Here is a 13948-nt window from a genome sequence, read left to right as displayed (position 1 = left end):
AGGCTGACTTCTGGGAACTGGTTTCTTATTTTATTTTTAAACCCAAGTCCCCTTACATTAACTACAAAACCCTTAATTCGTTCATCAATGTCTCTCTGTCTTTCACACACATACTCTGATCTTCTCACTCCCTCTCAGTCTGTGAGTATTTCTACCAGCCAAGATTTGGTTGAGTTTTACTTCCTGTGGTTTGATGTATAAAAACAATAGGTATTCTTTTTCTTTCCCAAATACTGAGTTATGTCATAATAATGAACCAACTTTTTCAACCTACACAGAAATTCTCTTTCCTCCCAACCCCCCATAAAGACTATGGAACACTCCCTGAGTTGGGTAAGGCTACAGCTCTGATTAAGGTGATCTGATTTAGAGATATTTAAGATATATAAAATGGCATCATCACACCTACCATTTCTTTTCTTTATTTTCATGTATAATGAAAATACATGACTCCATGATTTTTTTTTTTTTTCAGTTTTGTTTTTTTTTTTTGGCCGGGGCTGGGTTTGAACCTGCCACCTCCGGCATATGGGTCCTGCGCCCTACTCCTTTAAGCCACAGGCGCCACCCAACTCCATAATTTTTAATTGTTGTTTAATTATCTCAACATAGAGTCACCCTGATTTTTCTGCTGTGGTGCCAACAGAAGGACTCTGTTGATGAATGTAATAAGCCCACAAGTGAACCTCTCAGGACTACCCTGCTCGGCTGGCATTGTTGTTTCTGATTGAAGTGGGGACCACCCCTGGTAGCTTGGGCATCCTTCTCTGCTCTCTAAAGATTGGCCTGGAGCATCAGACCCCGAGACGTGAGAATGCTTGAGCCCTCATGCCCAGCCATGAAAGCATGCCACTTTCTCTGTGAAATTGGTCCTGCTGTTCTTCCTAATTTCTAAATAGAGAAACCGAGGCTGAAAGAGATGAGATCAGTTGCACAAAGCCCCACAGGCAGGAATGGAAAGCGGAGATTTAAACTCAGGTCTAACAGCCTCCAACACTGCCTCCGTGTGTGGTAGGGAAACCCATCTCACCAGTCAGGCAGCACCAGACCTGGCAAAGAGGCGGGAAGGGAAGTCAGAAAAATATGCAGCCTTGGCCTTGCTCTTGGGCTCAGCTGTCAGCGTCCTCCACCACCACACCCTAAGCACCCTTGTTCCTCTCACTCTCCCAGAGCCTCAGTCTCCTTGTCTTTAAACAGGGACATGACATGTGCATCCGATGATTGTAATGAGCATTAAATGAGATCATGAATGTGTGTGGAGCCACGTTCAGCAAACATTCCCCGTTGTCACCAGCACAGCTTATGTCAACAGAGATTTGGCTGGGCCTTTGCTTCATGGAGGCTGCCCAAGTTTAGTTCGCCTACTTGAGCCTACCACCAACCTTGAGGCAGGGGTCTGACCCCCTTCTCTTGCCTCTGGCAAACCAGTTTCTCAGGGTTGTTTAGGTTTGGGATTTTGGAAGATTGAAGGAAGTAACTTACTGTCCTGCCTTGTACTCAGGAGAAATATTTGTCTGCAGTTCCCTCCTCCCACCCCTAGTGGTCTTTCCTTCTTCCTGCACCCTGACACCGTGCTGTCTGCATTGCCCGTGTAGTGCATAGTAAATGTTTAGCCTGCTTTTGCAGAATGAAGGACAGCTATTTTTCCTCTTGTTGTCTTGTGACTTTTCTTAGGTTATGTGTGTATCCCCAATTGAATCGTTAGCTCTTGAAAGAAAGGATTGGCTCGGTGCCCGTAGCACAGGATTACAGCATCGGCCATGTACATCGAGGCTGGCAGGTTCAAACCCAGCCCGGGCCAGCTAAATAACAATGGCAACTGCAACAAAAAAAAAAAAAAAAAGAAAGACAGGATTGTGCCTTTTATATGCCCCATCCTTCCCACGCACACTGTGCTCGGCAAATAGCCTGAAAGATACTCAGTAATTATTTTGCTGAATAAATGAATGCTTGAGTGAATGAATACATTTGTCAAGCATCAGGGAATAGTAAAGTCAATGAACATTTGCAGAAGGAAAGATTGATCAAGAGAATCATCTTGGTTCTGGGTACTTCTTAAGAAAGGATTATAGGCAGCTAAACAGAAGTCTCATTTGAAAACCACGAGATTGTAAATCTCCTGAAATCATTTCTCTCTAGGGGCCTAGTAGTGACTATCCAGTCCCAAATCTGCTTGGTCAGGACTGGGGTGGGACCTGTTAACCCTGAGCCCCAGGCCACCTGCTCTGCCTTCTGCAGCCTCCTTCCTGCCCACCTTTCACTGTCTTCCTCTCCTTTATCCCTCCAGGAACCCCCTCAGTGTGCCTGAGCGAGGCCTGCGTCTCAGTGACCAGCTCCATCTTGAGCTCCATGGACCCCACAGTAGACCCTTGCCAAGACTTCTTCAGCTATGCCTGTGGCGGCTGGATCAAGGCCAATCCTGTGCCAGACGGCCACTCACGCTGGGGGACCTTCAGCAACCTCTGGGAACACAACCAAGCCATCATCAAGCGCCTTCTTGGTAAGCACCTGGCAGGGAGGCCAATGAAGGGGCTACAGTGGAGAGCTGTCAGCTGGCCCATCCCAGCCATGCCTGGTTAGAGGAGGAGCTCAGCAGAGTGGGGAGACCATAGACTTTGGAGGCAGCGAAGCTCAGAAAGTCTGCCCAGTCACTCCTTGTAACTTACTCATAAGTCTGAGTAAGTCACGTATGTCTGAGCCTCAGTTTCTTCATCTGTAAAATGGGACTAATAGTCCCTTTTCTATTCCCCATCCTTTCCACACACACTGTGCTTGGCAAAGAACCCGAAAGATACTCAGTAATTATTTTGCTCTGTAATTAAATTGCAGAGTTTTGAGAACGAAAGAACACACGTAAGCGTTAGCCTGGTGTGTATGAGGAAGGGCACAAGAACGGACAGCCAGTCATTACTTCTGTGGCTTCCAGGGTGGCTTAGTTTTGACCAGTGTTGACTGAGTTGATCAAAGGCTGTGATCCGATGAAAGTTATAACAACAGCTTATCAGAGTTAGTTATTCCATGTAAGTGGGAATCTGCCTTGGCCCCATGGTAATCAGGCTCGCATGATAAGCCATCTGGCCAAAGTTCTTCCCTTTGCCCCTTGTTAGGCCTCCTGCACCTCTAATTGACCTCAGTATGGATGGTTTTATCCTTAGATTAGAATCCCATGTCTGTCTTGTTTACAGCTATATCTCTGGTTAATATTTCTTGAGTTCCTGTTTTGCCCATTGAGTTCTGCCTCCAAGTAAAATCATAACACCTGCACTGTACCCCAGAGCTCCCGACCTAACCTACTTGGTAGCCACAACCCTGGCCATCTCCCTTTCCTGCTGACCCACTGATCCCTGCCCCCTCCTGGGACCCTAAATACTGGGAGGGATAAATGAAAAGCTAGTCAATTTATCCACCAGTGACAGAACTTAGATTAGACAAATACTTAAGTTTTATAAAAAATCTCAAAGTAGATAAAATAGAAGAAGATTTCCCCAAAAGGGACAAATCTTCTCAAAGGGACAGATATCTTCTGATGTAGTGGGTGGGAAATGATTCTAATTTGACAATTATGAATTTAAGGCAACTGCGTCTTTTAGCTGACAGTAGAAATAAACCAGATTAAGGAGTCCTTTGCTTTCCCATCTGGCCCCAGGGGGCGTGGCTGCTGCTGGGTAAAACACACCCACCGTTTCTCCGTGGCCCCCAGCAGCTCCTGGCAGGACCCCTTGGCAGCCCCCAGAGCACCAGCCTCTCTCTGTCTCCTTAGAGATCAGAACAGGGTGGTATATATGGAGGTGGCGTGGAAGGATCTCAGTATGCCAGAAGCAGCAAGGCCCAGCCTGAGATGTCCCTCTGCCTGCCTTATGCCACCAGAGGTGCTTTTTTTTTTTTTTTTTTTTTTGTGGTTTTTGGCCAGGGCTGGGTTTGAACCCGCCACCTCCAGCATATGGGACCAGCGCCCTACTCCTTGAGCCACAGGCGCCGACCCAGAGGTGCTTTTGAAAGGTGCTTTCATTTCAGACCTAGAAGCTTAAAAGGCAAATATGTCTGTGGGTACAAGACTGGAACCCAGGGATGTCCCTTCCCTAGTGCCTAAAGACACAGCTGTGGGCTTGGCAGGGCCTGCCAGCCTAGCAGGGGAATAGTCCAGGTGGTATGACAAGATGAGCCAGCTCTTCTGCTTTAGAGTCCCCAGGATCTGGGTTCAAAGCCTGACTCTGCCACTCACTGCGAGACCTTGGGTCAATTCTGTAACCTCTGTGGGCTTGTTTTCTTGGCAGTATGATGGGAACCATGTCTCCTCTGGCTTATGAAAATCAAATGGGAAAATACATTTACCATGCTTTGCATAGGTCTGGCATGTTGTGGTGGCTGCTATTTGTATTTATGCTGCTATCGTTACTCACCCTTGACCTTTGCATAGCACTTTGCGGGTTACAGAGTTCTTTTGCATCGCCATCTCATTTGGTCCTGTGAGGTGGAAGCTGGGAAAGTATTGTCCACCCTACTTGATATTTGAGGAAAGTGAGGTCCAGAGAGCTGAAACGTGCCTGATTCCTGGTCCTGTGCCCTTTCCCCTATCGCACACCACTTCCTTCAGGACTAGGGACAGATACAGCTTCTCCTTGGCTGTTGTTGGAAAGAGGCTGCGGGGAGTAGAGAGCACTGAGGGCCTGAGAGCAGGAGGGAGGGGCACTAATGTTTGTGCATGTTGCTATGTGCTATGCCAGGCTATTTATAGCTACTGCCTCATTAATCCTCATTACAACCCTGGGACTTAGGAACTTTCATTCCCATTTTATAGGTGAGAAAATTCAGGCTCAGAGAAGCGAAGTGACACGTCCAGTCCAAAGCAGAGAGAGGAGCAGTGGGCACTGAGGGGCTGAGGAAAAGCGGCAGATAAGCCCTCAAACTTCCCAGTTAGAGCCAGAACTGGCCCACGTGCCTTACGCCCTTGGTCCTGATCCCACTGGTTCTGGTGCTGCTTCTCATCAGGAGGACTTTGGGTCTGTGCCAAGGTTGGGTCCATCCCCCTACACACTCCCAAGAAGGCAGGATTCATGCAGAGTGGCCTCCAGTCCCAGGCTCTGGCTTTACATCCACGCTATCCCTGAGGGTCAAGTTGTGGGTGGGGAGGGGAACTGAGCCAGGCACAGAACAGCCAGAACCTTGCATCAGGCCCATGACCCCAGGCCAGGGTCTGGTGGCATCCGCAGGCCAGGCTGCAGAGTTCTGAAGTCAGTCCTGACTTGCCAGCTCAGCTGTTTGTCACCCATGTGGCCTTGGACGAGCGAGCTGGCTTCCCTCTCACTTAGTTTCATTATCTGTAAAATGGGGGTGACGATGCCTCCTAACACATAAGACTACTGTGAGCATTGACTTTTGTGGGGTGAGCCTGGCGTCTCATGAGTGCTCAGCAAAGCGTAGCCCCCTTCTCGGTGGTGTTGGGAGAGTTCCAACCCAGACTTCTTGCAGACAAGCTATGTGACTACAGAGGGGTCACCCAGACTCTGAGGGCCTCAGCTCATCACCTGTAAAGTGCATCCGATTAGTAGGGATGCTCTGAGTATCAATTGAACAGTCAAAGGAAAGAGTCATTTTTACTTCTTTTTCTTTCTTATGGAAGCACGGTGGCCACCCAGTTACGAGGAAGAAGCTACAGAACATAGCTACAACATGCTGTGTTTTACTTGTATTATTTCGTTTAATTCTCCTGATAAACCCACGGAGTAGGTGGTATGTGTCCATTTTACACATGAGAACTCACAGAGAGAAGGGAAATGTATTTCCTAGGAGTGGTGAAGCTGGAATTCATACCCAGAGCCATGGGGGTCTTGAAACCTTTGTTTTTCTGCCGTCTCACTGAGTCACATTCACCGTGGAGGGGGGCTGGAGAGGTGTGCCCCATCGGCCTCCGTTCCATTGGGACTACTTGGCTGCACTTTCCAGACTAGGAGAGCCAAGCCCTGGCCTAGGCCTGATGAACACAGTAGCTGGGGACACTCCCAGGTCATACTGACCAGAAGCTTCCCCAAAAGGCATGTTCTAGGGCCCCCTCACCTCAGGCTCACTCCTAGGAACTAGATTGAAAATAGCCCCTTATCTGTAGGCCTTGGTGCCTGGAACTTTGATACCTGGAATCCCTGAAGAGGCGGGCGGCAGGTGAGTGGGTGACCAAAAAATGCAGGTGTGTGGGCCAGTGCATTCCTGGACTTAAGGCCAGGTTGGTTCCAAGACAGAGGGGTCAGCCAGCAGGCCTGAGGAAGGAGCTAGGGTGACAGACACTAGCAAAGCAGAAGGTGCCCAGGCCACTTCCGCCTAGCCAGGGGGTGGGCTTCCCTCTGAGAGGAGAAGGGACATTCAGAGTGCCAGTGAGATTGAGTCAGCTCCCCCAGGTGGACAGTATTACCATCTGCTTGGTGTGACCTTGGCCAAGAGTGCATTTTTCGGATGGGTAAGTTCACTCTAGCCTGCCCCCTCAGAGGAAATCCAGGCAGATCTGTAGCAGGTGGACTGAACTAAGCCGGGTGCCACTGTGACATGTCTTCGCAGCCCACTAGCTGAGGGCGGGAGTAGCCTTAGCGGCAGGAGACACAGACATCTTCCACCACACTGCCACGCCACCAAGCGGCCAGCATGGGATGTCCTCGTAGGCTTTGGGAAGACATGAATGTGACCTCACTTCATTAAGAGAAGGAAACAGCCAGGTGTCTCAGCTCTTAGACTTGGCCATGCCTAACAGCTGTTAGCCCAGATTATTCCACTAGTAGCTAGAGCAGTGGTTCTCAACCTTCCTAATGCCGCGACCCTTTAATACAGTTCCTCATGTTGTGACCCCCAATCATAAAATTATTTTTGTTGCCACTTCATAACTATAATTTTGCTAGTGTTATGAATCGCAATGTAAATATCTGATATGCAGGATGGTCTTAGGTGACCCCTGTGAAACGGTCATTCAGCCCCCAAAGGGGTCGCGATGCACAAGGTTGAGAACCACTGAGCCGAAGTGTCTAGCTGCTTCGAGACTTTTCTCAAACCTGCTTCCTCCATTATGCCTTCCATGGCTACCAGAAGGCCTCTTGGAACTTGAGGTACAATTACCCTGTGTTTATTATATTTTATACTATAAGATGGGTGCATGCCAAGCAAATTAATGCATGCTTATAACAATTTAAGCAATACAGATTCCATAAAGGAAAAGTTAGCAGTCTGCCTTCCTTCTACCCTCAACACCAGCCTCCCTGAGAAATACATACAGAATATTCCAATAGCATTAAATGTGGCCATGTCAGTGATTCGGCAGTTCATCATGTCATCCTGTGCAATCTCTCCTATTTTTATTTTGGGGAGTATGTGTGTGTGCATTTTGTTTTTTTTTTCTGGAGACAGGGCTTCACTCTATCTCCTCAGGTAGAGTGTAGTGGCATCATCATAGTTACTGCAACCTACACCTCCAGGGCTCAGGTGATTCTCAGGTGATTCAGCCTTCCAAGTAGCTGGGACTACAGGTGTGTGCCACCATGCCCAGCAAATTTTTATATTTTTGTATAGAGATGGCATCTCGCTCTCACTCAGGCTGGTCTCAAACTCATGGCCTCGAACAGTCGTCCTGCCTCAGCCTCCCTAAACACTTGGATTACAGACAAGGGCCACCGCACCCAGGCTGTTTTTCCCATATGTACTCCGATTTAATCCTCTTCTGTACATATTAGAAAGGAGCCATCTGTGGCAGGATCCGTATCCTAAACACTTTCTGTCCAGGACAGCGTCTGCACCAGTGGGCACGGCTTTCCTGTTTGGGCAGTGGGTACATGGAATAATTAATTTTCTTAGTTTGTGCTTCTGTAACCGACTAGGTCATTTATACCACAGACTGAATACTTTATAAACAATGGAAATTTATTTCTGAGCCTTTTAGGAGGCCAGGAAGTCCAAGATTAGGGTGCCAGCTGGTTCGATGTCTGGTGAGGGCTGCTGTCTGCTTCCAAGGTGGTGCCTGGTTGCTGCAACCTCCAGCGGGTACAAACAGTGTGTCCTCACATGGCAGAAAGAATGGAGGGGGGATCTCGCTCCCTCAAGCCCTTTTATATGGCACTAATCCACTCATGAGGGCAGAGCTTCTTGGTCTAATCACTTCCTAAAGGCCTCACCTCTTAATGCTGTTGCATTGAGCATTAAGTTTCAACATGAATTTTGGAGGAGACACAGACATTCAAACTATAGCATTGATAGCATTGATTGAGGGTTTGTTTTTTTTTTTTTTTTTTTTTTGGTTTTTGGCCGGGGCTAGGTTTGAACCCGCCACCTCCGGCATATGGGACCGGCACCCTACTCCTTGAGCCACAGGCGCCGCCCATGCATTGATAGCATTGATTCACTAATGCAAGGACAGGAGAGGGCATCCAGGGCTTCTCAGGGGCAGCTGGATTGCTTCAGGTCCTGCTCTGGTTTTCTGAGTCAATTTGTAGGAAAGGACAAGACAGCAGAAAGACCTTAGGCTCCAGTTCTGGCCTTGGCTTTTTACTTATGTGACCTCAAACGGGTTGCCCAATCTCTTGCCTGGAAATTGGGTGTGATACTAATAATAGCCACTGTGGAAGCTGTTATGACAAGATGTACACACACAGCCATGCCCACGTGCAGAGGAAGCAGTTCACTTTCTCAGGGAGGCCAGAGAATGCCTGGGTTCAAATTCCAGAATTTGCTTATTAGCTCTGCCTTTGCAGGCCAGATCCTTCTCCTCCCTGGGTCCCATTTTCCTTCTTTCTGAATGGGGTGGTAAGGTCCGCCTCGGGGGGGATTCATGTGAAGTTGCAGTCACGGCCCAGGGCCCATCCTGCAACAGGCACCACTGAGCAGTAATGGTGTTGTCATTATTTCTGTTCTGTAGAACAAGGCGCCTTCTTTATAGGCTTCCTCCTTTCCCCCCTCATGGAATGGGGCTTCTGAGGCCTGTGACTGTCTGGACTGAGTCTGGTTTTATCTAAAACAAACACTGGGCCTGCCCTAGTGTGGAGTCAGGGGCCCAGATGCCTCTGTCCCCAAAGCCTACCACAGTCACCGCAGTCATGGCTCTGCCTGCCTGGGCGTATTTTCCCTCCCGAAGGACTGATGTGGGAGAGGGTGTTTCCGTAAAAACTCCCAGAGGAAGAAGCAGGCCGATTAAATGGTGTGCTGGCTTTCCTCTCTGGGACTTTGGGGAAGTGACTAAGGAAGCTTCTGGAAATTGGGGTCCCTGGCAGGAAGTATCCAGACATTTTGGAGCCCTATTGTCCAGCCCTAGGCTGTCAAACCATTTGTCATCCCACCAAGGCCCTGGAGGTGTATCTCCAAAACACCTCCTCCACCCAGGAGCCCCCTGTGAGCTTTGGGGTTGTCCTTTGCCTCCACAGTTTTATCTTCCGGGAAATAAACACAGCAGGGGCATCTTAAAGGAGACCAAGCTTTCCCTGTCCAGAGAGAGGTCTGTGCCTGATCTCACTGTGAAACCCAGAGCCCTCCCTCAGACCGAAGCGCTGGCTTTCTCTGTGAAGCTCCCCAGAGCTCTTTCCACATTCACTTATTCACCCATCAGGTGTAGCTTGTGCACCGGAGGTGCCCAGCTGTCACTCCGTGCTGGGATTGTGTAAGGAACAAGGACCGTCTTTTCCTGTGTATCTTACGTTCCAGCAGGGAAGACAGACAATAAACAAGTAAATGAGCAAATAAATGATACGACGTTGAAGAGTAAAGGCTCTGAAAAAAAAACCCAGTAGGATGTAGAGCCAGAGAGGGAAAGAGGCCACGATGGCCACAGCGTCAGGAGGGGGAGGCTCGTAGGGCGGGTGTCTGAGCAGACACTTGGATTGAGGGAGCAGACCACCTGGCTAAGAGGGGCCAGCAGGAGCAGTGAGTGCTGTGGCCCTGGGCAGAGGCTGGGGACACGGGCAGAAGGGGCAGGCCCAGTCGGTGTTGCTCACGCTGTGTTCAATCTCAACACCGCAGGCCCCCTCCCTGTCTTCCTCCTGGTGCGCCTCCTCTGTACACAGAGCGAGAAGAGGAGGGCATCCTGGCTCCCAAGAGCAAACTCCTGGGCACAGTATTGCTCCCCGTGAGAGTGTGTGACAAGGCCTCACAGGCAGTTTTAAGGAGCTCGTGTTCTCCAGCGCCTGTTTGGACTAACAGCATCTCAAGACAACATCTCTCTAAACTCTTCAGGCCAGGGCTCCTCTTGGGATGTCTGAGAGAGACCTCAAACTTAGTGTCTGAAAAGAAACCTTTGGTCACAGCCGTCTGCACTTACTCTGCCTCCTAAACTCCCCAGGCTTCCATATCCCGGTAACACCAACCCCTTGCTCGGCTCACCTTTCTCTCCCGTTCCACACACGCTTCTCCCCACTTTCCCTGCCGCCACCGTGGCCAAGCCTCACCTGGTTCGTGCAGTAGCCTCCTGCCTGCCATCTCACTCTTGTCCCCAGGACCTGGCGAAGTAGTGGGTACCCCTTGGATGAAGAAGAAACAGAGGAGGTGGGAGATGTGCTGTGAGCCATACCCAAGTGCTCTGAGCACCAGGAGGAGGAGGAGGAGCCTTGCCTCCTGCCAGGACTCCGGCCTGGGAGCATCAGCTCACCCTGTCCCTTCTTCCCCCACCCACCACATTGCCCCCCATGCACACCTCAGTCAGGTACCCAGTCTCACCATCCTCTCAACCCCACATACGGCGTCCTTCCTCGTCAAAAGTGGACACTGGGCCCCCAGTGCCCTGTCAGCACACGTTGCTGAGGGCCCACTGTGCGCCTGTCCAGGGTTGGTTCTAGGGATACAGCGATGACTAAGGTGTGGAATGGGGGAGATGGCCCACGCACAGCCCCCATCTCCACTTCATGTTGAGCTCACCCTTCACCCCGAAGCTCAAACAAGGCTTCCTTGGGGCCTTCCTCAGCTTCCCTGGCCTCCTCCCACCACCTCTCAAGGCCTGCGCTTTCTCCTCACAGCATGATTACTGGGAGTATTTGGGTGCTGTCTGTCTCAACCTGCCAAGCTGCAAGCCTCATGCCGACAGGCCTGTGTCCGTGTCATCCCCGTGTCCTCTGCACCCAGCCTGGCAGTTGCCCAGCAAGAGACACTTACTGAACAGTTGTAGGGGAACAAGTGAGTGGGGCACCCAAGTTGTCTGAATGTGGCCAGGATGGCTTCTCAGGGAAGAAGAGTTGGAGGCTGTGGTTGAATGAAGCTCTCCCTTATGCCCTGGTGATAATTCAGAGCTCATGGGCAGGTTTCTGGAAAGAGGGGTGGCCTTGGACCTCAGAACTTGCTGTAATTAGCACAGCTAGACTGTTCCTGGGAGTCTTTCTTTGGGCCTCCTATCTTGATGGCCTTGGGTCACTGGGACAGGGAAATGCCAGGCCCACCCATGGACCAAAGTGCTTGGAGTACTTCCTCCGACTTGGCCGTGGCATTTCAGGGTCATGGCCAGAGCCAGATGTGGATGGTGAGACACTGCTATTTCCGGGGCCTGGAGAGCAATGACGACTCTCTCTGTTTTATATCCAGGAGCCTCACTGTTAGAAGCATTGCCATAGAGACAAGGCCCCTGGGAGGGGCAGGAACTCCCCTTTCACTTTCCCTGATACTCTGCTTCCTCTGAGGAGCCACAGCCGGCCCAGCTCTCCCCTTCCGCCCTCTGGGAGGCCTCCGCTTATTATTTATTCCTCTGGGACCTGAGGAATTTTTCTGACACTTGGCAGCAGGACTCTTGCCCCCTTCCAGAGCCCCTTGTCGTAGCCCCTAGTGGTCATTCAGGCCCCATGACCCTGGCTCTCACTCTGGGAATTCTCTTGTCTCTATAGCTGCCTTTGACACAGGCTGGTCCCATCCTCCATTCAGGGCTGTCACCAGCAAAAGCAGGGCAGGTGCTGGGCCAGGTGCAGTGGCTCACACCTATAATCCTAACACTCTAGGAGGCCAAGGCGGTGGATTGCTTGAGCTCAGGAGTTTGAGATCAGCCTGAGCTAGAGCGAGACCCTGTCTCTAAAACTAGCCTGGATGTTGTGGTGGGCGCCTATATTCCCAGCTACTCAGGAGGCTGAGGCAAGAGAATCACTTGAGCCCAAGAGTTTGAGGTTGCTGTGAGCTATGACACCATGGCACACTACTGAGGGTGACAAAGTGAGATTCTGTCTCAGAAAAAGAAAACCATGGTGCTAATTTTTAAAAGAATTGGGGGTGGGTGGGTGGGCAGGGAGCTCTCTGGGGCAAGGGGTAGGAAAGCTAATTGAGGACTGATTGGGAAACTCGTGCCCTGTGCGCCAAATCCTCATGCTGGGTGGGGCTCTGTGCTCCGGACAGTGTGCCCTGTGTGTCCTTGCCTGTCCCCATGCTGTCCTGCTCCCCTCCAGCCAGTGCCCTCTGTCCTCATTTCTACCTGGTGAGCCACTTTTCGTGTCTGAGGACCTGCCCATATGGAAAGAGCATCCTCAGGACATCCCCTTCCTGTCCCCACCCCTCCAAAGGGAGTTGCTTTTCTCTGCATTCATGGCCGTTTACGTCATTCAGAACACTTTTTTTGTCTGTGGTCATTTCTTTGCACATCTGTGTCCGCCATGTTAAACAATGAACTCCTTGGGGACAGGGAGCAGGTCTTATCCAGGTCTGTAAAGTTAATGCCAAGCACCATGTCTGGCACTCAGCAGGTGCTTGGAGTATTGGGGGCCATCCTATGAAGGTCATAGGATGCTCATGAAAAATGGCCTCAGGGAGTCCTCAAAGGTTGAGTAGAGTTTTAATAGGAAGCCCCATGGGGACAGGGATGTTTTCTTTGTGCCTGGAGGTCGCACAGGGTCCTGTCACAGAATAACCATCTAATATCTATCTGTTCAGTGGGTGAAGGGTTAGAGTTCTGCTAGAAAAATCTTCCTGGGGGAGGTGGTATTTGGGGGGATTTTTGAAGGAAACAAAGAAAGAGGCCTCAGGGTCAAAGAGAAATGAACATGGAATGGGAAGTGACCAGAGAGAGTCGGGGACTCTGGCAAGGTCTGGAGCAAGGCCCTGAGAGGAAGGCATGGGCACAGGAGCCAGCACACAGTAGGTCCTTTGTGGACCTGAACAGCAGGAAACAGTCACTATCTAGTGCACACGGTGGAATCTTATTTGCAGTCATTAAAAACCAAGAAGCATCTCCAGTCTGCCAGGCACTGCCCAAGGGCATCACACGCCTGCTATGACTTAGGTCCTCAGTGCTGCCCTGACAGATGTCAGACCTCTGTTCTACAGCTGAGGACACTGAGGCTCCAAGAAGGACTCATTCAGGGACCCCCAGGGGGCAAGTGGGAACACACTATAAACTCTCCTGTCTGTCACTCCAGAGAACGCCACAGCCAGCGCGAGCGAGGCAGAGAGGAAGGCGCAGGTGTACTACCGTGCGTGCATGAATGAGACCAGGATCGAGGAGCTCAGGGCCAAGCCCCTGATGGAGCTGATTGAGAAGGTGGGTCCCTCCAACAGACGTTCCCAGCCTCCACCTGCCTGTCCCTTTGGCTTCTGCTCCAGCTCTCAGTGCCACCAGGGCCCAGCCTCCTCACAGCTCCAGCCTCGTACCTCGCACGACGCCCAGCTGGATGGTCGGGGCTGCGTGTGTGTGTGTGTGTGTGTGTGTGTGTGTGTGTGTGTGTGTGTGTGTTGCATCTCTGTGTGGGCAGGGCTGTGTTTACACGAGGGTGCGTATCAGCATCTGCTATGGATGTGTCTTCTGTGTGTCTCTCTGCATCTGTGTGTGGCAAGGGGCTGTATTTAATGGGGAAAATGTCTCTCTATGCCGCTGCCTCTTCCTCAGAGGGTGTGTGTGTGTTCCAGAAAGACCAACAGAGCCTTGGTCTGGAACCAGAGCCCTCCCTGTGGGGAAAGCCCTATTGACCCAGGCCACCTCCTTACTCCTGAGCAGAAGAGGAAGGTCTTTCCTCCTGGACACCCCCAGTTG

The 13948-nt window shown here is 50.8% G+C and overlaps 1 protein-coding gene across 2 annotated transcripts in view; it reads left to right on the top strand.

Moving 5' to 3' along the window:
• ECE1 (endothelin converting enzyme 1) overlaps positions 1-13948 on the top strand; it is a 131298-nt gene that overhangs the window by 77955 nt on the left and 39395 nt on the right. For both annotated transcript variants that reach the window (XM_053575591.1, XM_053575590.1), the window contains exons 4-5: positions 2288-2500; positions 13338-13459. In XM_053575591.1, the coding sequence (XP_053431566.1) occupies positions 2288-2500; positions 13338-13459 (335 nt within the window). The remainder of the gene's footprint in view (positions 1-2287; positions 2501-13337; positions 13460-13948) is intronic.

This window comes from Nycticebus coucang, chromosome 22, assembly GCF_027406575.1.
Source record: "Nycticebus coucang isolate mNycCou1 chromosome 22, mNycCou1.pri, whole genome shotgun sequence".
NCBI classification, from domain to species: domain Eukaryota; kingdom Metazoa; phylum Chordata; class Mammalia; order Primates; family Lorisidae; genus Nycticebus; species Nycticebus coucang.
Note: the sequence above shows the minus strand (reverse complement) of the source record. Positions and strands in the feature narration are given on the sequence as shown.